At 42.3% G+C, this 26,004-nt stretch overlaps 1 protein-coding gene across 1 annotated transcript in view; it reads left to right on the top strand.

The window, feature by feature from the left end:
• The window catches only part of LOC109929784 (metalloprotease TIKI2-like), a 357,327-nt gene that overhangs the window by 169,133 nt on the left and 162,190 nt on the right, over nucleotides 1-26,004 (top strand). The window contains exon 3 of the mRNA XM_048602404.1: nucleotides 13,783-13,929. Coding sequence (XP_048458361.1) covers nucleotides 13,783-13,929 — 147 coding nt within the window. The remainder of the gene's footprint in view (nucleotides 1-13,782; nucleotides 13,930-26,004) is intronic.

Below are 26,004 nucleotides of genomic sequence, written 5' to 3'. Positions count from 1 at the left end.
ATTTAAAGTCTATAAATCACACTGCTGTAAGGTCACCAGTGCATTGTTTCAGTCTAAGTGGCAGCGGTGGGAAAACTGATTAAGTGCAGGAAAAGCACAATTGCCATTGATTTTAATTGGGCCAGGGCCATGATAATTTCCTTTTAAGGTCATTTTGGCAAAGGTATCAGTAAAGTGGTTGGGGTTGTTGTGGCGCAATGGTAGTGTCTCAATTTCTGACCAGAAGGTCCAAGTTCAAATCCCACCTGTCCCAGACATGTCTGAACAGGTTGATTTAAAAATATCTATTAGTAAAGTGGCCCAGATGCCAAAGGAACATGGAGTGACTTAATTAGCGGTCTTTACATGGTGGTGCTGCAGTACAATTGCTTAAGTTGTCAGAAAAATCTGGGATTCATCCTTGTTGTGGTTTCCTGAACTTCATCCAGTGTTTGAATACCTCCTTTCATAGCAAACAGACTGGATGGGATCGTGGTCTTAACATGGTGTGCAACATGTTTAGAGCTATTCCTGATCTGACTATATATCTTCCTTTCAAATCTACTGGCTTAGTTAGTAGGAAGTGCAAGTTTGCTATGTAGTATTTGCCACCACATTATATGGTGGAAATATTTTGCCTCCGGTAATACTTTTTGTCTCCTATGAGCAAATCTGGGCTGACATCATGCAGACAGTGGGTTCCCTGTGCAAGTGGCGCTAAGTGGCAGAACTGAAAGCTGTAGAACGTTCTAATACAGATCTTTGAATAGTTGGCACTGTCTGTGATTATTTTCTAAACTGGGAAACCTCTGCAATGAAGCTAGTATGCATATACAAGGAAAGCAAATTGAGATCTCTTAAAAAGAGGAAGTTGAGTTAGTTCAGAACACTGGCCAGGGAATTTGATCTTTGACCAAAACAGTAACATAACTTTTAATTACATTGATTTGAGATTTGCAGCACAGATACGAACTTGTACAGAGCATCACCGATTTCCCATAAGATGAACTAAGGGGGATTGTTTTAGCTGCAAGGAAATAACTCTGGGGGTGATTGGAATTTGGAACTGAATCAATCTTTGCTCAGACGTATTTGGTCATCAAATTCCTCAGCCAAGCAGATTCACCGGGGGTTGTTGAAGATCAACTGGTTTAGCTTGTTTGTGAGATCTAGAGGAATGAACTTGCTATTAGGACCTGTGATGATTCTTGTATGCCCCACTGTGCATGATCATTCCAGCTGAACTTACTCATCTCTGATTTAACTATACTGAGGTTGCAGTTAATAAACTTTTTTTGCTCTTGGGGTTTGATAAGACATCGTCCTTGCCAACTTTCACAAAAAGGGCAAAAGCATTATCCATGTCTAACAAATGGAAAGTGTACTTGGATGGGTTATGTCACACAGCCTGACTGCTTCAGATAATACACAATAGACAAGAATGTAACCTGACATCCTCTAATCTATATTGGTAAATGGCACAACGTGCCGCACATTCAGCCAAGAAGCCGCTTAAGTTTATGGAATCCTATATTAAATCTTATGAGAGTTTGGTTTGTGGGTAGGGGAGTAAGTCATTTTTAAAAATAGTTGGTGATATACATTATTTAAATTATTACGGGCTTGAACTAACATTCTGCTGCACCTCTATTATAATTCTACTTACAATGATAACACTGACACCACCTGGAAATATTGTTGAAGCAGATTAAATAGTAATGTTAACAAAGGAATGGGTGATATGCTACTGGAAGCAAGCAGAAGATAGGGATTAATTTATTCATTCTTTCAAAGAACCGACATATACATACATGCAAAAACACTCCTGATGGGCTGAATGCCTTCCCTCTGTGCTGTATGATTGCCTTGAGTGAAACCGTTTGTTTTCCTGGAAATACAAAAATCTTAAATATTATTGTGTCACGCAAGAGGAAACTGTAAATGTATTAAAAGCTGAAGCTTGATGATTAGAACAGTCATTGGTTCTAGATTCCACAGACAAGTAAATGTTATGTACAAACCAGAATACCATTTTCGGTTACTATCAAAGGCATTGGTCAGTTGAATCTGCATTTTTTTAAACAGATTCAGATGTACTGAATAGTTTAAAAGGAGTCAACTTCTTGGGAAAAAAATGATAAATGCCAATGGTTTCCTTGCATTAAGCAAATCCGGCTGTCCAGGGTTTTGAGCCAGTCATGGAACAACACAGCTTGTAAAATGGAATTTTTCACCAGGTGGGTGGGGAAATGTTCTACTTTCATTCGGCTTCCCTGCTGACTGAATTTCCCAGTCAACTCATTGCAGCAATATTTGACAAAGTAGCACATTGGGTAATGAATCCCACTTGGTCAAGCTATCACCAGAAAGCTGCCATCCATGGTGAAGATGGAGAGAATAAAACAAATTGTAATAAGCTGTTCCACATGTAGTCCTGAGCCGTGCAGACTTGGAAGGCCTGAGTTTTGATTTCAGATTGGACTTTGTAAAATGGCGTGCAGTAAAGGAACAGAACGGTTTGCCAGATACTCCATAGCCTAATAGGGAAAAACTATCCCAATTCATGTTCCAACCTTCAAATTAATGAATCCCATGGGGAAGTTCTCTTGTGTTCATAGAAGAAATGTTTTACCACCCTCTTCCCCAAGTGGAAACTGGTCAGTTTTGGCCATGATGTTTTCCATTGTTGATTATTTTTTTAGTTAACAACATACTTCTAAGTTATTTGTTCATATGCTCATTGGGCCAAATCATCAGAAATAAAAGCATAATTTCTAAATTCACAGATAATACTAAATGAGAGGGATAGTCAATACTGAGTATCAATGAATTACAAAAATGCACTAATAAATTGTATATTGGGCATACAGTTGATGAATTTCAATATCTAAATGTGAGGCATGTTAAAAAAAATCAACTTTTTCTTAGAATATATTAATCCGATTGGGGTAGGTGAGCAAAAGGATCTGGGACTACAAATACACAAGTTCCTAAAAGTAGCAATTCAGGTTAATAAAATCACACAAAAAAAAACAAGCAAAACATTAGGAATTATTCCTGGAGGGATAGAGTTGAGAAGTAGGGTTATGCTAAGCATATATCAAACCTTGGTTAGGCCACACATTGAGTATATTGTACAATTCTGGTCACTGTATGGCAAAAAGCATTTGGGGAACTAGACAGAGTTTACAACTTTACAACTGTCACGCAAGACCAATGAAGTTATAGTCAACACAGTGTGTGGAGGTGGAGGAACACAGCAGGTCAGGCAGCGTCAGAAGAACAGGAAAGTTGATGTTTCGGGTTGGGACCCTTCTTCAGAAATGGGGGAGGGTGAAGGGAGCTGGGAAATAAATAGAGGGAGGAAGGGGTGGGGCCGGGGGAAGGTAGGTGGGATGGTGATAGGTGGATGCAGGTCAGGGGGTAGTGGGGAGTAGTAAGTGGGAAGGGTGGGGCGGATAGGAGGGAGAGAAGATAGACAGGTTGAGGAGGTGAGAGGGAGGATAGGTGGGGCTGGAGAAAGGTTGGGTGGTGACAGGTGGATGCAGATAGGGTGTACTGGTGATTGGTTGGTGGGAAGGGTGGGGTGGATGGGTGGGAAAGAAGATGGACAGGTTGTGTCAGGTCAAGAAGGCAGGGATGAGAGGGAGATTTGGACGTAGGATGAGGCCAGGGGTGAGGAGTTTTTAAAACTGGTGAATTCTACGTTTAGGCCATCGGGCTGCAGGCTCCCAAGGTGGAACATGAGGTGCTGCTCCTCCAGTTTGCGGGTGGTGTCATTGTGGCACTGGAAGAGGCCCAGGATGGACATGTCACCCAGGGAGTGGGAGGGGGAGTTAAAATGGTTGGTGACTGGAAGGTGTTGACATTTGTCATGTACAGAGCGCAGATGCTCCACAAAACGGTCTCTGAGTCTACATTTGGTCTCACCGATGTAGGGGACGCCACATCAGGAGCAAGCAGATACAGTAGACCAAGTTGGAGGATGTACAGGTGAATCCCGGTCTAATGTGGAATGTTTGTTTTGGGCCTTGAATGGAGGTGAGGGGAGAGGTATAGGGGCAGGTGTAGCAATTCCTGCGGTTGCAGGGAGAGGTGCCAGGTGTGGTGGGGCTGGTGGAGAGTGTGGAGCAGACGAGGGAGTTGCAGAGAGAATGGTCCTTACAGAAAGTTGATGGGGTGGGGAGGGGAACATCTCTTTGGTTATGGGGTCAGATTGTAGGTGGCGGAGAATGATGCATTGGATACGAAGGTTGGTGGAGTGAAATATGAGAACCAGAGGAACTCTGTCTTTATTTTTGTTGGGGAAGCGGGTGTGAGGGCAGAAGTGCAGGAAACACAAGAGATGTGGTTGAGGGCATTTTTGATCACTGAAGTGGGGAAGTTGCGGTCCTTGAAATGGGAGGTCATCTGGAACGCTCCATCTTGGGAGCAGATGCGGCGGAGGTGGAGAAATTGGGAGTAAGGGGTCGCATTCTTGCAGGAAGGTGGGTAAGAGGAGGTGTAGTCCAGGTAGCTGTGGGAGTCGGTGGGTTTGAAATAGACGTCAGTTTCGAGGCGGTCACCAGAGATGGAGATGGACTGGTCCAGGAAGGAGAGGGAGGTGTTGGAGATGGTCGAGGTGAATTTGAGATTGGGGTGAAAGGTGTTAGTAAAGTTGATGAACTGTTCAAGCTCTTCACGGGAGCATGAGGCGGCACTGATACAGTCATAGATGTAATGGAGGAAGAGGTGGGGGATGGTGCCAATGTAACAGTGGAAGAAGGACTGTTCCACGTATCCTATGAAGAGGCAGGCACAGCTTGGACCCACACGGGTGCCCATAGCCACCCCCTTCAGTTTGTAGGAAGTGGGAGGAGTTAAAGAAGTTGTTGTTCCAAGTAAGGACAAGTTCCATTTGGTGGATGAGGGTGTTGGTAAAGGGGGACTGGTTGGGCCTGTGGGAAAGAAAGAAGCAGAGGGCTTTTAGGCCATCCACACGGAGAATACAAGTGTACAGGGATTGGATGTCCATAGTGAAGGTGAGGTTTTGGGGGACCAGGGAATTGGAAATCTTGGAGGAGATGGAGGCCGTGGGTGGTGTCCCAGACGTAGGTGGGGAGTTCCTGGACTAGGGGGGGAAAGACAGAGTCAAAATAAGTACAGTTGGAGCGGGCAAAGACAATGGGATTGGCTGGGGCAGTCAGTTTTGTGTGTTTTGGGAAGGAGATAGAAACGGGCTGTGCGGGTTTGGGGAACGATGAGGCTGGAGGCTTGGTATCTTCCAGTGAAGTTATATCCCATCAGGAAAGGATAAACAGGGTAGATGTTGTCTTCAAAGAGAAGGCTAAGGGGTGACTTACTAAATATCTTTAAAATTATGAACATTTTTGATAGCGTAGACGTAGAGGGAGTAATTCTACTTCTAGGAAAGAACAAAATGAAATAAAACAGTCACCAAGAAATAAATCAGATGAATCTCTTTTACTGGAGATTGGATAGATCATGGATTTCACGACCACAGAGAATACTGATAGTAGTAGAGGCAAAAAATATAGATATGATTACTGGAGAAGCTGCATAAGCATATTGTAACGAAATCTGTGGGCAAAGCTGGAATCTTTTGAAACATCCTAATTAAAAACCGAGAGATATCAGAGCTCTCAGTAGATGATGAATCTGGTGGTGGCAGTACTGAAGATGGCTGCACCATCTTGATTCAGAAACTCAGAATAGGCAAAGATACGGTTGTTGTAGCTGTTTCTGTTCGTTAGGGATGACATTGATTTACGCCATCCAAACCTTTTCAAGTAGGATTGAGGAGGTTCTGTGACGTGGAATTTTTGATGAAGATTATGCCCCTGGAACTCAGGCTGGTGACGGGCCCGGATGGAATCCCCGGCTGAGCACTCAGGTCCTGTGTGAAGGTATTCACCGACATCTTCAACCTCTCCCTCCTACAAGCCGCAGTCCCCATCATCCATCAAGACCACCATCATCCCTGTACATCAAAGCACATGCAATGTGACTTACTGACTACTGCCCAGTGACTCTGACCTCAACAATCATGAAGTGCTTCGAGAGGCTGGTCATGGACCACATCAACTCCAGGCTCCTAACCTGCCTCAATCCCCTACAGTTTGCCTACCGACATAACAGGTCCACAAAGGATGCCATATCCCTAACCCTGCACTCTCCCTGGAACATCTGGACGACAAAGACACCTACATCAGACTCCTGGTCATTGACTACAGCTCCACCTTCAACACTATTATCCCCTCCAGGCTGATCTCAAAACTGCATGACCTTGGTTCGGCTCCAACCCTCTGCAACTGGATCCTCAGCTTTCTGACCCATAGGCCGCAATCAGTGAGGATAGGTAACCACACCTCCCCCACAATGACACGCAACACTGGAGCCCCCCCAAAGGATGCGTCCTCAGCCCCCTACTGTACTCCCTGTACACATATGACTGTGTTGCTAAATTCTGAATGAACGCCATCTACAAGTTCACTGATGACACCACCGTAGTAGGATGGATATCTAACAACAACGAGCCAAACTACAGAAGGGAGATAGAGGGCTTGGTGACATGGTGCAATGAAAACAATCTGTCTGTAACATCAACAAAACTAAAGAACTAATCATCGGCTTCAGAAAGAAAGGAGGAGAACATGCCCCCATCTACATCAACGGAACTGAGGCTGAGAATCAAGAGCATCGAGTTCCTAGGAGTGACAATAACAGACGACCTGTCCTGGACTTTCCATGTAAATGTGACAGTCAAAAAGGCTCAACACGCCTCTTCCTCAGGCAGCTCAGGAAATTTGGCATGTTCATAAGGTCCCTCACCAACTTGTAGGGTGGCACGGTGGCCCAGTGGTTAGCACTGCTGCCTCACAGCGCCAGGGGCCCAAGTTCAATTCTAGCCTCTGGCAACTGTCTGTGTGGAGTTTGCATGTTCTCCCCGTGTCTGTGTGTGGTTCCTCCGGGTGCTCCAGTTTCCTCCCATAGTCCAAAAGTGTGCAGAGTAGGTGGGTTGGCCATGCTAAATTGCGCATAGTGCCCAGGGATGTTTAGGTTAGGTGGGTTAGACATGTGGAATGTAGAGGTGGGGGAATGGGTCTAGGTGGGATGCTCTTCGGAGGGGCGGTGAAGACTTGTTGGGCTGAATGGCCTGTTTCCACACTGTAGGGACTCTATGATTCTATGAACTTCTACAGATGCACCATCGAAAGCATACTGTCCGGGTGCATAACAGCCTGCTATGGCAACTGCACTGCCCAGGACTGTAAGAAACTACAGAAGGTGGTGTGCGCAGCCCAGACCATCACGGAAGCCAACCTTCTATCCATTGACACCATTTACATGGCTCACTGCTGTGGAAAGGCTGCCAACATCATCAAAGACCCATCGCACCCCAGTAAGGATCTCCTACAACTACTTGCATCAGGCAGAAGATACAGAAACCTGAACGTGCACACGAGCAGGTTCAGGAACAGCTTCTTTCTGGCTGTTATTGGACTGGCGAATGGACTCTAGCCCCAAATAATGTAAACTGCAATGTAACCTGCATGCCTCCAAGTCTTTTTGATCTGTATATCCTTTGCTTGCTCTGAGCTGCGCTTAGTGCTCGTAAACAAAGCTTTTCACTGTATTGCGGTACACGTGACAATAAAATCAAAATCAAGATCAAAATTGGTTGTTCCTGCTGCTATCTGTAGAGCAAATGATTAATTGTGCCTTGAATTCAAGAATAACTGCAGAGCATGTGCAAAACGAGTGACATCATTTGATTTCAGATCATATGGAACAGGCATCTGAGCCTGTAAACTTCCAGAAAATGTCCTGTGTTACAACCCTTTCTATATAGTTCTATTTAATAAAGGGTGTTAAACTTTATTAACAAGAGGCCAAACCTCACCTTACTATGTTTGGCTGAAGGTCAAATTAAATCCCAAGAAAAGGGAAGTTGAAATTCTACGTAAAGAAGGTAGAGTTTTATGACTGAGATAAGTGGTATACTAAGTAGACTCCTGAAGTCCACAGTTAGTAAAGTTCATTTTAATTATATCTCCCATTTACTGTGTGATGGAAAGTTTATAATGGACCACAATTTGCTTGTTAGACTTGTGTTGAATCTGGGCTTTGGTGTCTTAATGGTTACCGAAACTAGTATTTGGTGTTTGCCTTTTATGATCTCGTGTAGTAAAATCCATTCTGTTCTAAACCAAAAAACCTTCTGACTTTGTCCTTTTTAGTGAATAACTTGGATTTTGGCTTTCTTCTACTTATAAAAGAAGTTACTGGTCTTGTTTCAGCATTGTAACAAAATGAGGGAGAAGTGAGCAGACGATTCTGCTTATGGACTTAGATAAAAATGGATGGGAGAAAGCTTGGGTGGACTATGGACTGGCTGTGTTGAATGCCCTGTTTCTCTGCTGGATATTCTCTGTAATTCTATGTATATGAAGAAAAATGAGTTGGATATGGTACCAGAAGGATGCAAGGGTTGGTGAGACTATACCCATCAAAAAAAAACCTTCTATAGAAGAAAGGAAAATAATTGGATGTAAAACAAAAAATGAAATGAAATGCCACAATTACATTTTTTAATCCTTTGTGCATCAGTCCTTTTAAATTGGCAAGTGAACCCTGACTCTTTGTGCCTCTTGGGAATATTTTCACCAACCATGATAACTAAATGAGCTTTCAGCAATATGCCTCTACTAATTAGAATAATAATCTTTTTGTTAATTATTTCACCTACTGGAGTTAACCACTGGCTCAATGGGACTGAGCTTGCTCTTGGGACATAATAGAGTATCACATAAAATTATGTCCAAATTTAAGCAAGTATACTTAACAAGAAGAAGAAAAATAACATAATACATTCCTGAAGTAGAAATTTGAATATTTAGCTCCTCATAGGGAAATTAATCAAAAAGCGACAACCTGAATATTAAGATAAATTTTGACAATGAATTTGTAGGCCATGAAATTCCTTGGGGTCAGCTGGTATTCTGCCATTCTCAAATGTGAAACTTGTGGAATTCCAAAAGAAACAGAGCTGAAGACTAAATGTGATTCACCGTTTTTGAGAAGATTTCTAGCTCGGGTTGTAGATGAGATTGTAGACTTGCTTGCTGAGCCATTGTGTTTGATTGCACAACGCTTCACTGGAGGTGCACTGACGATGTTACCGAGCAGGGTGATGAAACATCTGCAATCAAACACATCAGCTTGGTGAGCAAGTCTACAACTAAATGTAATTGCTTGCACTATTTCCCGAAGGAAGATTTGAGCTATTACTGCCAAAGGCTTTTTTGAGTCAGTGTTTTCAAAAATTTCTTGTCACTGTGGGGCCTGTGGTTATTATAGGATTTGCTTCCCCACCAGCTACACTGGAATTGTGTAAGTCCACACCCTCCAGAATTTGTAGGATTAGTGAGAAGGTAGCTCGTTGGTGTAGAACTTACATCTTTGGCGCTGGCCTTTTCGTTGACTGGAGGATCCTCTGCTACCCTTCCCCCCTGAACCTGTACATTCCTGTTAGACCTCTCATCTTGACAGAATGTTTAAGCTGCTTGCCTGATCTGGATCTCAAAGCTTGCAGTGATCCAGTTCCTTATTGAGGGGGCCTGCTGCAACATTGACTCTGTAAACGTCTTGTGGATTTTGCTGGTCTCTGTCTAAGTTAAACAGGAAATCAATTCACATCAATGGATTGCCCAAGAAAATTTGGTTTTTCTCTTAATCTCTTTGGACATTGCAAACTGTTTTCATAAATTTAAACAGGTTCAATTTGATTGTACCAGTGATTTCCTGCCTTTCAGTAACTGTCCATCATAATTGAACAGGTCTCATAGTGTGTTTGAAAGTCTCTTCTCAAGCTCTATAAATAAATGATGAAATATTAGTTCAAGTTGGGAAAGGTTTTGGGCCTTGTTTTCTTTTAAACGTTTCAAGACCAGTGACTGAATTAAATAAATCTACAAAGCTCAAACAAGGCAGATGACTTTTCTTCCTCACCGGCAATGATGTGGTGAATGTCAAAGTTATGAATCAGATCACGCAGGTTTGCCTCTGGAACATGTATTACCACACAGGAGCAATATGGCAGTGATTCAGCAAACCTCTGACAACTTTGCGTTGGGTGTGCATCCACCCTGCATAATAATGTTGGAGATTTGAGAAGCCAAATATATAATTTAAACTGTGAAGATGAAGGTAAACCTCGAATGCTTGCACAGCATATCCTGTTATCAGAATTAACTTCACAAATGCATAGTATTGGTGCAAATCCCAGAACGAACCAATCTCTTACCACAACGCAGCACAGTTGGCAGAACCAGAACTGATGGCCATAGGGCTTCTCTCCAATTATGGTGATGTGCTTGTTTACAGATTAGGAAGGCTGCATTATTCCTCCAAAACATTGCACATTGCCTTTTCTGATAAACCCTTCAAGGCAAAGCAGTCCACAGCAACTCTTCCCAAGATGCACTGGTGCCCTTCAGCTAACCGTATACCATTTCCAAGATACAACAGTGTCATGAATTTCTGGCTCAATTTTACCAGCAGCAGCAGCAGACTAACATGCCAAAACCCAGATAATTCTTCTTTGGCAGCCAGCCCATTGGGATTAAGAATGATTTGCCTCCAATCCAGTATGATAGGGTCTGAGAGGCTGACATGTCCAATGCACAATCTGAAGACTTTGCCACAAGTGGAGCTGATGGTACTTGAAGGGTCAGTTAGACAAATTGATGGGAGGTTTGTTGTCTTTCTCCAACTCATCGACATCATCTCTGTGTGTTTCTGTGTGTTTTGATGTGTTCGCTGCCTTCTATGGTAACTGTGGGTAGAAAGATTGCACTATCAGTTGTCTTCTCTTGACTGGTTAAACAGCCTACTTAGTTTACAGTGGTAGCAGAGCAACCACCAGTGATTTTTAGCATGATGTACTTTATTGCATATAGCAATTATCTACAAATTATATTAGCTAGTTAGACATTGTCACTGAGGCAATCGGAGACATATATGATGCATTTGTCCACTTCAGGACCCAGGGCTGTTCTCTCCTGATTTCTGAACCCACCGTCCCCCCACCACTGCTATATGACGTCACCCAGTTGGATGGAACTCAGTGCAGTCTCCAACATTAACCTTGCAGAACCATCACCTCATACAACATCCTCTAGAATGAACGTTCTCCGCCTTGATCAGTTAAGCCAGAGACACCCATGAGTCAACTGGTATATTTGATTTCTTCAGGAATACATTGAGGACATCCCAAAAGTGTTCCTGTCGTTTTCCTGGAAGTCCCCTGTTCCAATGAAGATCCTAGTAGAGCAACTGCTTTGTGAGACTGGTGTCAAACATATAAACTACAGTGGGGTTGATTTAGAGTGATGAATGCCTTAATGCTTTGCATTCTGGCTTGGGAGAGGATTCTGGTGTCAAACCACCTTTCTTGCTTTAGATTTGGAAGATTTTTTGAAGGCATGACTGGTGGTACTACAGTGTTTTGAATGGCTTGCTGCAAGTTAGCCAAGTTTCCAAAGTATAAAGAAGCACAGGAGTCACCATGACCTCATCTCCAGACTTTTCTGTAGAATAATGAGCCTTCCCCGTCCATAAGAGAAAGTCTTTCAATTTGAAAATGCCTCTGACATTGTACATTTGAAGAGTGTTATGCTGAGTTATTTGTTTGTTGTCTTACATTGTTCTGGCCTGTAGAATGAAAGGGACAATCCACAACAGTGACATCCTCAGGCGATATCCCAGACAGCTCTTTTTTAAGTGTAAAGTTAGTGCTTTGATTTTGTTCTGATTTGTTTAATCTTTCATCTGTGCATTGTTACCTTCCTGAAAAATAGTATTTGACATGAAGTATAAATTACGTGCAAGAGATGTAATAGAGAGTGGAGAAGAAAGCAGGGTCAATGAAGTGACTGACAGTGTTCAGAACTGAGGGTTAAAAGGGCCATGAGTAAAGTGAAGATGGTGGCAACGTACAACTGACCTGAAGGAGCAACCTGAAGGTTGTTGCCATAGAAGTTTGACTGTGTTGAGCCAAAAAGGTGATGAAATGACTTGGAAAAACTGAACCTGACGTTTTACTCTTGGTAGTGCAGTGAAAAACATTGGGACCATCAAAGATCTTAAGAAAGTATAAGTAAACTTAACAAAATTAAAATCTCTCCATAACGAACTCAAAGCAAAGTATTACTTTAAAAAAAAAAGTCTTGAAACTTATCTTTGACAGAATGTGTCAGGATGTTTAATTTCAACATGGTTTTGGTGCAAAAATGTTGTGGTTCTGGCCCCAGGTACTGAAATTTACAGGACTTTGAACTCATTGTGTAACTGAGATACACCAAAGTTGAAGTTTGAATCCTTCTTGGTTATTGGTAATGCAAATTATGTAGGGCTATGCTGGGGCCGTCACTATGTGCCATAGGTCTTTTCAAATGGTTCTTTGGTGCCTCGTTGTAAATGTAACGTGCATCTAGAATTCTTCAAATACAAGCTAGGTGCTAACAAAGTGAATCAGTAGATTTGGGAGCCTCGGACTAGAACATCTGTTTCCGATTATTACCTCCTGCTTTCAAGTCTGACTCTTCTAATCCCATGAGGCTAATGAATGGAATGAAACATGTATAAGGGGCTTACCTTGGCTGTCCTGCTGAAGCATTTAGTTTTTTTTTTCTTGTGCTGTAAAACTGTCCTGAGAGTTGAAGAGGTGGCACTCATTGCCAAAATAGCCTCCTACAAAAAGCGTAAAGCACATTTTTGGCAGACCCACAGAACTGCTTTCAAATACCATGTTTCTCTTGTTCCTAATCTTTTTCAGAAGGACATGTTAGTTTGGATGCCTGAAATCTCATATTCATTTCTTCAAACTGATTGTCATCCTTGTTCCAAACATTGCCTGCTTCCTCCATTGCTGCATTTCCTCATTAATCAAAAGCAGTTTTTTTTTGCTTTATCCTATTTCTGGCTTCTTGTCCTAAGTATCTTCCACCTAATTCCTTAGGTTTCTATTACTCTGCCCCTTCATTTTCCCCAGCAGCTAATTTTTATCCATTTTCTGTTCATGGACAATTTGGCAGCTGCATTATAGTATACTGTACTATTGTATTAGATATGTTGTTGATAAGCTGTACTTAAATAGCATACATAGCTCTGCCTGTATAAATTAGATGAACCTGCAACGTCTGGTAAAGTCAGCTACCTGAATGTTGATAGAGGTCCAACTCTGCTATAGTTGTGCTGTGGAAATTTTAGGACTTAAATCTCCTCTTGTACATTATTGAAACATTGTTGCAAGTCTATTATATACTTTTTTTTGCAGAACACTCTCTATCGTTACGTAATAATATGCTTAGCAATTGTAGAGATAGGATGTTACAACAAGTCATCCAGTTTGTCATCATTAGGTTCAGACAGCAAATGGACCATCACAGAATTTAGTAGCTCCTCCCTTCCAAAACTCACTATCTGGGCTCACCCTTGAAAAATTGATGCCTGGATGGTATAAAAAGAGATGATCAGTGTCCAGCATCTTTTGATGAAGAGAGGAGAAAAATATGTGTACGGAAAATGATTCCTGAATTGTCTCATTCCTAGCATAACATTTCACATCATGCATAACATTTTGCCTATTTAAAATAGAAACACAGCTTCATTATTAAACCCTGTATGGGGATGTGACTGTGCCTAAATTGTTATGCACCCTCGACCCATGCTGTTCTAAATTCCATCTGTTTCCAACTTGGTAGTATTCTTCATAATTGTTTTATTCTTGTGTCATTACAGGTCCTCTTTGCTTTAAACCAAACTCTGCTGCAACATGAAAGCCTCCGAGCAGGCAGTTTGCAAGCCCCTTACACAACAGAGGACCTCATCAAGCATTACAACTGTGGGGACTTGAATGCTGTCATCTTTAATCATGATACATCCCAAGTAAGAACCGGAGCTGTTATTTTGTTGACATTTTCAATCTTGTCAAAATGAGTACAAAGAAACGGGTCAGTTGAAATGGGGGAGAAAAGTTCCAGGTTATTTTAAAAGGTATATAGCAGCTAATTGCAAGTTTATTCTAGAGTACAAAAAGGTATGGCTCAGTATTGAAGCCTGTCAAGTCAGTTTTTTGCATTTTTTTTCCCTCTACCTATCTTGAATGGAATCATAATCTTTTAGCTCATATTGAGTTAGCTTGATGAAACAAGCTCATGTAAACCATAGGCTGTTGTTGACATGGCTGTTGTGCCACTAAACGTGCACCCATTATTGTCGTAAATGAAACTAATGTGAAGTTGGCACTGGACGACCCCTCAGAAATTTGTTGTTTTTGAATAATATTTACAGGGTTTCAAAGAAATTGGACAACGGCCTAACAAACGTTACATGAGTTAGTGGAGCTTGGCCAAGCCAGCATGGTTTCTGATTAGATTACTGTATGCTCTGGCACTATGCTCTGCCTTTAGTGCTTGCTGTCAGTTGCAATTTAGGAGCTTGCTTCAAATCCTTTGAAGACTGTGGAAAAAGGTTTGTTTATGTCATTGTTTTTTTTTTTTGAAAGATAAGACTTCTTTTCCTTCATGAAAAGTTCATTAATGGGCTTTTGTAGCCTATAATTATAAAACGATTGTTGCTGTTGGATTTCCAGATGTACCAATTTAGGAGACTGCCGCAAACCTGTTTCTGAGATTTTGGTCAGCTTTCAAAAAAAAAAACTTGCTTGAAATTTCTTGCTCCTCTGCTTACAAGTAGAAAATATTTGCAGATTATTACAAATTTTAAGAAGCAAATTGGAAGGAAATATGAATTAAACTCTGGCTGAGATGCTGAACTTTTGTAAATGGGTTTTGTCTTTTTGGTCTGTGTGGTGCATCAAGAATGCCATTCCCAGAGCTTACAATTCAGCTACTGTTCCATCTAAACTGATCAGTACAATCCAAATTCTCTTACTTTTGAAGAAAGATTTGCCAACCAGTTGCTCCAGTAAATTAGAAGATTTTACATTTTTAAAAAATATTTATAATAGCAAATCAGATTCTACTGAGTCCTTTCCTGACTTTCAGGTTTGCAAATTGTTTCCAAAGTAGTTAGTGGAAAATTTTAGTACTTCGTTCAGAACCTGTTTTATGATCAGATCTGACAGGTTTGTATTTTCACAAGGCTTTTGAATTTATAGTGCTGTGTTTTCATCAATTTTCTGGATCTGTAGCTGTTGCATTTCTTTTAAACTGTGATTGATTGCAGAGACTTTTGAATTTTGAAATTTAAATCCTCCCCCATCCCACCAGCATTGCAACACTCAGCACCAAGGACAAACAAGTGCCGAATTATGCAGAGTTGCTATTACACAGATGGCTGAAAAAATATTGGATGAGGTGTTTTCTCCATGTGACAGGCACATTCATGTCATACATTTTTTGGGCACTGCTATGCAGAATGTTGGAACATTCAGCTAAAATAGTCATGGGACGAAATGCTGGAGGCCTTAAAAAGCATAAAGGTAGATAAGTCCCCGGGACCTGATCAAGTGTATCCCAGGATATTGTGGGAAGCTGGGGAAGAAATTGTGGGGACCGTAGCAGAGACACTTATCTACAGCCACAGTGAGGTGCTGGAAGACTGGAGGTTAGCTAATGCAGTGCCATTATTTAAGAAAGGCTGCAAGTAAAAGTCAGTGAACTACAGACTGCTAAGCCCGACGTCAGTGGTGGGTAAATTGTTGGAGGGGATTCTGAGACAGGATCTACATGTATTTAGAAAAGCAAGAACTGATTGAGGATAGTCAGCATGGCTTTGTGCGTAGAAATTGTGTCTCACAAACTTGATTCCGTTTTTTAAGAATGTGGCCAAGAATATCGATGAAGGCAGAGCAGTAGACATTGTCTATACAGATTTTAGCAAGGCCTTTGACAAGGTTCCGCATGCTAGGCTGGTTAGCATAGGCTTCACAGCTTGCCAGTTGGATACAAAATTGGGAGGGTGGTAGTAGAGAGTTGCTTTTTGGACTGGAGGCCTATGACTAGCAGTGTGCTACAAGGATCGCTGCTGGATCCACTGTTGTTTGTCATTTTTATAAATAATTTGGATGAAAATATAGGAGGCATGGTTTGTAAGTTTGCGAATGACACCAAAATGGTTGGTATAGTGGACAGTGAAGAAGGTTATCTAAGAGCACAACGGGATCTTGATCAGCTGGGCCAGTGGACCACGGAGCAGCAGATAGAGTTTAGATTAGGTATATGCAAGGTCTTGCATTTTGGTAAGACAAGCAAGGGCAGGACATATGCAGTTAATGGTAGGGTCCTGGGGAGTGTTGTTGAACAGAGGGACCAGGGGTTAAGGCACATTGTTCCTTGAAAGTGGTGTCACAGGTAGTCAGGGCAGTGAAGAAGGTATTTGGCACGCTTGCCTTCATCGGTCAGAGCATTTGAGTATAGAAGGTGGGATGTCATGTTGCAGCTGTACAGGACACTATTGAGGCTACTTTTGGAGTACCGCATACAGCACTGGTCACCCTGCCATAGGAAACATATTTTTAAATTAGAAAGGATGCAGAAAAGATTTACAAGGATGTTGCTGGGACTGGAGGGTTTGTGTTATAAAGAGGCTGGGGCTCTTTTATCTGGAAAAGGTTTATAAAATCATAGATCATAGATAAGGTGAATAGCAAAGGTCTTTGCCTTGGATAGGGGAGTTCAAAACTAGAGGGTATAGGTTTAAGGAGAGAGGGGTAAGATTTAAAAGGGACCTGAGGGGCAATATTTTCACACAGAAGGTGGTACATATATGAAATGAACTGTCAGAGGAGGTCATAGAGGCAGGTACAGTTACAACATTTAAAAGACATTTGGACAGATACATGAATAGGAAAGGTTTAGAGGGATATGGGCAAAATGTAGGCAAATGGGACTGGTTTAGTTTGGGAAACCTAGTCAACATGGACATGTTAGACCAAAGGGTCTGTTTCTGTGACATATGACTCCACGACTATCCCTTATCTGCTTCAGTTTCACTGAACAGTCATCAAAGGGTGTTTGGATAATCAACCATATTGTCTGGAAACATTGCCTTTACCAATCATAGCACCACGAACATTGAACTGTTATGTATAGGTCCTTGGCTGAGCATGAAAACATAGCTACTGAGTCTTGAGTTTTCAGTCAAGTGTCGGGAGAATTTTATGAGCCCACGCAAAGAGGGATCGTGATGGGGTAGGTGTGTATAAAAATAGTGGGGACCCGTGGCAACTTGGTTCCCCAACCATGCCTTGCCATCAGGGAACTTGATCAATGGTAGGACTGGCTTCATACAGGCTCACCACCACAGAGTAAACATATTTAGGCATCCACATGTCTCATTAAAAATAATTTTACCAGGCCAGCGGCATTTTTTCCATTGTAGGGTGGATCAGTGCCTAGTGGGTGGAATCTCGTGCTGCTCCTAGGAGCGGGAAGCCTGGTGGGAAGGAAAATGTAATTTTGCAAGAGACTAATAATCAGACACCTGACAGCAAGCATAAGGAAGACCTTGTGCATGTGCCTGAACTCCAGAAAACATCGAACTCAACTTTAAATGGACTGAAAAATGCAGTGCTAAACTGCAGAGCTTGGAAAGATACAGTAGAACACATCCAGATCTGCTCCAGGGAAAAAGTGGATGCAGAGCAAGTCAGGACATCAATACACAGAGGCCTTCATAGTGTACCACAGTGCTGAGCTGCACTGTGAAGAGAATCACAATCTAGCAATTACAAACGTCAAGTCAGAGAATCTAGAAACTGGAAATCTGGTAAACAGCCCTTAATACAGGGTGAAGAATCAATATAGTGTATCAATGGACAGGCAGCATGGGGAAATCCAGTTTATCTTACAAATTTTTTTTAAAAAATGTGCAGTTCTGATTTTGAGGTCAATTTCATTGTATGTGGGACTGCAAGGTAGAAAGTTGTTGCCAATGTTTGATGCTCTGGAAATAGAGAGTGATGCAATATTGAAATGATTTAAGTAAAGCAGTTTTCAATAGTTTTGCATTATTTAAGAAAGAAAACCTAATCTAGCAGAGTGATTCTCCACAGCAGTACAATTTCCACAGCAGGAGTCGGTGAAATGCAGAGCAGGGCGAGAAAACTTCAAATGTTAAAAGGAAAACTTCAAACATCTAAAATGCCCAAAAGTTTAGAGAAGCCATGAATGCTATCTGATATACACTACCTGAGAAGTTTCATGGAAGGACCAATCAAATTTAAATCTGGACAAAAAGATTCTTGAAACGTAGAATTACTTAAAGATTTCATAGCAAGTCTGAAACTGAATAAGTCAATGCATCACACCAAAGGAACAGGAGCAGATAATATTATTGAAACATTAGCTAAATCTGAAGTCTTAAAAGCTTTCAACAACTACTTCAACTCAAAATAAATTTCTGGGAAGAGCCAAATTAACAAAATGGTCCAGAAAATGATGGACTAGAAGCTAGTTTAATTAATAGCCTCTTCAGGCTGGTTGAAGGATGTAAAAATTAAGGTCTTAAAGCAAAATTAATAAGAAATCAAACAGATGTAGTAGGCCTTACTGATGAATCCCTATCAGACATATTGCAATCTAAGAAAGACCTCACCTTGGAAAAAGCAGTATAGCTGGTGAGACAAGAAGTCCATACATGGAACAGTACAGTAGTTAGAGGCAAGCGACATTATCTTTTACTTTTTCAGCCTGACATGGCTGGTTTTGTGATTCTGTCTACTAGCCAAGTTGATATAATGAGCATTCCATTTGTGCTAAATGTGCTGCTCAGATACCACTGCTGCATCTGCATGAACAAGACCAGGACATGATCTCTATATCACTGCATATTTCTATTGCTCTCTGCACATTTCTGTGACCATGGACAACTGATTGGGAATGAGATGTAACACCCTTGAGTGCATATAATCATTTGCAGCAACTAGTGACAAAACAAATATGCAATAAATGTGTTTAAAGTAGAATTAAATGTAATTACAAAGGTGTATTTTATACACTGCTTAATACCTGTCCTTTGTGCCTTTTGTCACCTCTTGATCTTTCTTGTTTGAGCACCACAGCAGCAACAAAGTGGATATGGAGGCAGCCTGCTGACTGCTATGACCTGGCGACTAAGATATCTCTGGTAGTTAGGGGCCGAGAGGGCTCTGGCCTGCTGAATTTCTCTTGCAAAAGTACGTGTGTCCCCTCTTCAACCTGCCCTTCTGGAGGCAATTGGCTCAAGGGGAGAGATGGGATGGAGTACAGGCTACACTTGCAGTATCTAGCGATGATATCCCTGGGTTGCCTGGCTGGCCTTCACCCTCTCTGACACCTCCCAGATTCCTTGCTCCCCCTCTCCTCTTGCCAATGCTGCACTGCATCCATGGCCAGCATGAAGGAGTGAATGTCTGCGCACACATCCAGCAGCCACTGCATGTTGTGCTGAACCTGGTGGCAGCCAGGCACTTACACACCAGAGCCACAACAGCAACTTGGACAGGTCCCTCCACTTGTGTCTGCACATGGGCTCCAGCATCTTTGCCAGACTTTCCCTCGAAAGCCTCTGCACATCTATCAGAGATTCCAGAGTCTCATTATGGGCCTGCACTCCAACTGTCCGGGTGTCGTGGACCCCATGTGTTGCTTTCATTGTGGACCTATGTCTGTAATGTGCTCACCACATTGTGACCCTGAACTTAGTTCTGAGTCAGTATCCTAATGGTTGAGCTCTATGAGGAGCTAGTGGCAAGCTGTCTTCCCTTCTTGGATTTGCTGTAAGGACCTGCGGTGGTAAATGGATGACTGGCAGCTCTGCAACCTCACTGCTGACAAGGGAAGAAGCCCTGAAGCCTGCCCAAGTAGGCCAAAGAAGGTTTCAACAAACTTTACTGCCAGCACCTTAGTCAACTGATTGGACTTGCAACTCATGGTGCTGGCACCTTGCACTGTATCAAAAGGCAGTGCTGGCCACAGCTGATAAACTCTAAGATCCCACCTGCCAGCCATGTTTATTTCTAACACACATTTCCAGTGTATGGCATGACCTCAAGCTCTTTCTAATTTATAATTTGACTATTTTCTACTATCTGTTTCATACTTGCCACCCATTTCATCGACAATTTTTGGAAAATCAGAGCTCTACTTTCACTGTTGCATTCACGGAATTTTGAGTTTCTTTCCCTTTCAAGTGTTGGAATACTTTCCACTTGCCTGGATGAGTGCAGCCCCAACAACACTCAAGAAGCTTGACACTATCCAGGACAAAGCAGCCCGCTTGATTGACACTACATCCACAAGCATCCATTCCCTCTACCATCGACACTCAGTAGCAGCAGTGTGTACGATCTACAAGATGCACTGCAGAAATTCACCAAAGATCCTCAGACAGCACCTTCCAAAACCCACGACCACCTCCATCTAGAAGGACAAGGGCGGCAGACATATGGGAACACCATCACCTCCAAGTTCCACCCCTCCCCCATCCTGACTTGGAAATATATCACCGTTCCTTCACTGTCGCTGCGTCCAAATCCTGGAATTCCCTCCCTAATAGCAACCTACAGCAGGAGGACTGCAGTGATTCAAGAAGGCAGCTCACTACCACCTTGTCAAGGGCAATAGGGATGGGCAAGAAATGCTGGCCAGCCAGTGATGCCCACATTGCTCAAAATGAATAAACAAAGTGTTTCTGTCTCACTGTGCCCACCTGGGGTACAAATCTTCAGACAGTGGCTGTAGGCTGATAACTAATCGAGTGGATGTTTTTCTAAGTGAGCTAGGATAGTGACTGCCGACTCAAAAAAATCGAAATTGCCCTTTTAAATTTAAAATCTTCTCTTTTAGTCTCAAACTCTCAGCGAGCGGGTGGCACGGTGGCTCAGTCGTTAGCGCTGCTGCTTCACAGAGCCATGGGATCCAGGTTTGATTCCAGTCTTGGGTGACTGTGTCAAGTTTGCATGTTCTCCCTGTGTCTGCGTGGATTTCCATTGGGTCCTCTGGTTTCCTCCTGCAGCCCAAAGTTATGCAAGTTAGGTGGATTGGCTATGCTTAAAAAGAAATTGCCCCATTGTGCCCAGGGATGTGCAGGTTAGTTGGGTTAGCCACCATGCAGTGGTACAGGGATGGGGTGTGATTCTCTTCAGGTCAGTGCAGACTCCATAGGCCAAATGGCCTCTTTCTGCACTGTAAGAATTCTGTTATTCAATGATTCCACTCTGTCCATTGCATGCCCATTCCACTGTTTATTCACTGTTTTGACTCATTCTTGAGTAATTGGTTTTTGGGCAGGCAGTCTATCTCATTGTCTGTCCTAGAAGCCCCAGCAAAGAACAGGCATGGAAAACAGCACAATATTGAAATGATAAAACTCTCCAATTTACAAACAATGCTAACTTTTAGGAATATCTCAGATTGTGCTGTTGATGACCAGGGGTAACAGGGAAAAGGATTTGGAATCCATTTGTACAGGCAGTCACAAGGTGTTCCCTTTGGCAATGAAGTAGTTAAATATCTAAACACTGTAGATATAAGGATATAGTGTGGAAGGCTAGGATCAAAATATCTTGATGTTTAGCACATGTTAAATGTATTTGTGTGCAACATGAAGTCTTGATACCTCCAGAGGTCCAGGGTGAGTGATATTATCAAAATAATGTGTAGCTACAGTGACTCATGACCATCTTCCATATTTTCATAATTTTATAACCTTCACTGTCTTTCCAATGTAAATGTTTTCATTTTATTACAGCAGTATAAGTAAAGGAAATATACACTGAAGTGAAACATAGACAAGAGAAAAATACAATGGGTAGAATCTAATAGGGCTTTGAATGACAAGGGCTTTGGTGAAATGAGCCAACCATTTGGGGCAGGCAGAATCAGAATTCCCTCTGGATGACCAGTAAGGAGTCGAATTTCAGACAGCCCACCACCTATTTTGATTCTTTTTGCCCCATTGGGGTCTGTTTTCCTCCTGCAATGAGAGAGAGGCGGCTATTAACGGATGTTAAGTGGTGGCACAGCTGTTTCTTTTGGCGCGGGGCAAGTTGATGTGAGCTAGTGATTAGGGAGTGTGAGTGCATGCAGAGTTAGTGGTGATGGGGATTGGGTTGAGTGAGAGGGAGTGTGGAAGACATTGCAGGAATTAGTCTGATCTTGAGCCTTGGTGGCATGTGGGTACGGTAGCAAAGAGTGAGTGTAAAGTATCAGAGAGAAAATGTAGCACTTATGATGGCAGAATGGCCTTCCTTCAGATGGCTGAGACTGCACTGACACAGGTGGCAACTTCAGACCAGACTGGTATGACCTCCACTGATGGTCTTCGAAGAAGATGTTCCATTTTTGCATCACTCATCCACCAGGACATCCAGGTGGCTGCAACAAAGTATGGTACTGATTTCCTCGTCTGTGACGCCCCTGCTGCAAGTGACAGGAACCACACAGGGCAGCTCCACTGATTGTGCTTGGCTGGGTGTGCAACAGCCTTTTAAACATGGGTGCAAGTGATACCAGTGAACTCTGGGATATCTGTTGACTGTTGAGTTGTTCTAGGATTGGTGCATGGTATGATGGGGTTGGAATCGGGTGTGAGGGATGCCGTATGTGCGGGACAGGGAGTTAGAGGTCAAATTGGTAAGAAATGGTGAGAAAACAAAGCCTCATAGTCAAAAACTGTCTAAAGAACTCAATGCATCTTCAACATAGTCACAAAACATAAACCTCAGCCCTATTGACTGAAAATAGTTTCTGTATAGCTGGTTAAGAGCCTGTGGAATTAGGATTTGTTCTACTAAGATGATTAGTTGCTGGAGAAGCTCAGCAGGGTTGGCAATGTTTGAAGAAGATTCAGTTCTGAAAAGTCATTGTGAACACAAGAAGAACACATTGTGTTCCTCCGTCCGCAGATGCTGCCAGACCTGCTAAATTTCTCCAGCATTCTCTGTGTTTGTTTCAGACTTTCAGCATCTGCAGAATTTTGCTTTTACTGGATTAATGGTGAAGATTGTTGCTGGAGGCATCAACAACTGGTCAGTTTTTAGCGAGTTTTATTCAGTCCTGTGATCAGGTTCTCCATGTTATCTAGCTCATTAGAGCTGAATGCTTTAGGCCACCCCTCCTGCTCGTGGAAATGGTTGACCTGCCAGATTACGAGAATTTAGAAGGCTTGCAGATAGTGAAGATAGTGATTTCAGCCGCAGTACACCGGGGTGACATGTTCTTTCTGCTCTCAGCAACGTTGCTTTCCTTCACTTGATATCAAAAGTTAGCCAAGTTCCTTTGGAAGGGCCCAACTGAAAAAGGAAGACGTGAGAAATCTGGCTTTGGCGTTTTGTGATTTCTTTTTAATTATCAAGATCTGTAGAGATGAATGCTTTTTCTTAATAGTGTCCACATTGCATTATGATTTATTTGTTTTTCTCAGCTTGGTCCGAAAGAGTAATTAAAGAATGTTTCCAGCAACAGTTGCTTAGTCCACCTGGAAGAACTGACTGGTCTTGTTTAGACACAGCAAGTCTGAAAACGATTGCATGCCTGTTTCCTCCTTACCTATCGCATTTTTTTTTCAGGCTGTGTCTCAGCATTTGACACTGTTCCCACTGTGCCTTACCCTTATTTCTATACAGCTGGTGTCTGGGCTGTTGCATTCTCGAACGCATCAACTCACATGAACTCTACTGTTACTGTCTCCCCCTCACCAAAGTTGCAAAGGCAAACACAGGGAAGAAGTAAAAACAGAAGAGAAAGGAGGGGAAAGAAAAAATGGGAAAGTGAAATCTGACAACAAGGAATTTAAAATGTTAGTGTGAGATGTTATGGAGGAGGAAAATCCACAGAAAAAGTTCAGGACTGAATGAAGGATCAGAGAGAGACAAGTTGAAGGAATGGGGTACAGGGATGGAGCTTGTGAATGAAGAATAAGGAAAGAGAAGTTTTGATCTATAAATTCCATGCAATGTAAAATTGCTTTGAGTCCGATTATAGCAACTAATTATGTTCTTGACTGAAAAGAAATTAACAAAGTATTGTCCACTCAAATTTGAGCCTTCAAAAACATCCTAGTCCTCAGTGACAGTGCTCACCACATGTGCTGGATGCATGATGCATCCTGGCCTCCTGCTGAAGTCCTCTGCTTTGTAAGCACCACTCTTCAGCCAGTTCTATCCACCACATGTGATATCAAGAAGAGCTGAGTGGACTGGATACAGCAAAAGCTATAGTCCTGACAACTTTCCAACTATAATGTTTGAAGACCTCTTCCATAATTAGTTATGCTCTAACCAAGCTGCTCCAGTACAGCTATGAAATTGACAATTTGGAAAATTGACAAGTCCTAGGAAATTGTTACAAGAGTTCCATAGGGTAGTGACCTAAGCCCAACATCATCAGCTGCTTCATCAAGATGCACTGCAGCAACTCGCTCACACTTCTTCAACAACCCTTTCTAAACCCACAGCCTCTACCACTTAGATCAACATGGGCAGCTGACAAATGGAAACCCCACCATCTGCCAGATCCAGTCCATGCAACGTACTACCCCAACTCAGATTAGAACTATATTGCCCTTCCTTCACTGTCATTGTGTTGAAATCTTGGAACACTCTCTCTCTGACAGCACTGTGGGTCTGCATCCCATGGACTGCAATGATTCGAAAAGGCAGCTCACCACCATCATCTTAAGAGGAATTAGGACATTAGCAATGCTCACATCCCATGAGTGAGTTTTTTAAAAAAAATCCAACCTAACAATCTGTGTTATTTGACAACCATTTCTTTACCCTATGGATTGTATTAGGTGTCTTCAATAATTATTGATGCAACACAAATTCCAGATGTGATATTGTGAATTGTAGACTTTGTGATACAGCAATAAATAATGGTGGGGTAAATAAGAGTAGTCTCATTCAAAGTTGATGGTTTGATATTTGAGACTGGGCCCAGGCTATTGGAATATATTAATCTTCATTTCCTTGAACTGACTTCACTTATTGAATTCCATATCTTTTTAGGGTGACTTACTTAAAAATGCTATACATTGTGCAGCAGAAGGATAATGTATGTGATATTCATAAATGATGTAGATGAGAATGTGGGGGGCGGCGATAGTAAGTTTGTGGATGACACAGCGATTGATTGGATGGTTGACGGTGAGGAGGAAGGTCTTAGATCCTAGAAAGATCTACACAGGTTGGGCAGATGGGTAGATCGGTGGCAGATGCAACTTAGCCCTGAAAAGTGTGAGATGATGCATTTTGGAAGAAATAACAAGACTAGGGCATACTCCATGAATGGCAGCACACTAGGAAACTCAGAAGAACAGAGGAAGGGTCATTGGACCTGAAACGTTAACTCTGATTTTTTTCTTCACAGATGCTGCCAGACCTGCTGAACTTTTCCAGCAACTTCTGTTTTTGTGCCTTCTTTACCACCCTATCTACTTGCATGACCACTTTCAGGGAGCTATGGACTTGCACTCCAATATCCTCTGTACAGAGTCCTGTCTTTAACTGTTTCCTTTTCCTTAGCATTTGATCTCCCAAAGTGCAGCACCTCACACTTAGCCAGATTAAACTCCACCTGCCATTTCTCCACCCATATCTGCAACTGATTTATATCCCGCTGTGTCCTTTGATATGTTCAACTATCCACAACTCCAACCGATCTTTGTATCATCTGCAAACTTACTAACCCACCCATCTACATTTTCATCCAAGTCATTTATATATATCACAAACAGCACTGGTTCCAGTACGGATCCCTGTGGAACATTACTAGTCACAAAACACTAGCCTGAAAACACCCTTCCACAAATACCCTTTGTCTTCTATGGGCAAGCCAATTCTGAATCCACATGCCCAAGTCACTGTGAATCCCATGCATCTTAATTTCTGGATGAGCCTACCATGAGGAACCTTATCGAAAGCCTTACTAAAATCCATGTAAATCCACTGCTCTACCCTCATCGATCACCTTCGTCACCTCCTTGAAAAATTCAATCGAGTCAGTAAGAGATGAC

Source organism: Rhincodon typus, chromosome 10 (genome assembly GCF_021869965.1).
Source record: "Rhincodon typus isolate 14 chromosome 10, sRhiTyp1.1, whole genome shotgun sequence".
Lineage (NCBI taxonomy): Eukaryota > Metazoa > Chordata > Chondrichthyes > Orectolobiformes > Rhincodontidae > Rhincodon > Rhincodon typus.
Note: the sequence above shows the minus strand (reverse complement) of the source record. Positions and strands in the feature narration are given on the sequence as shown.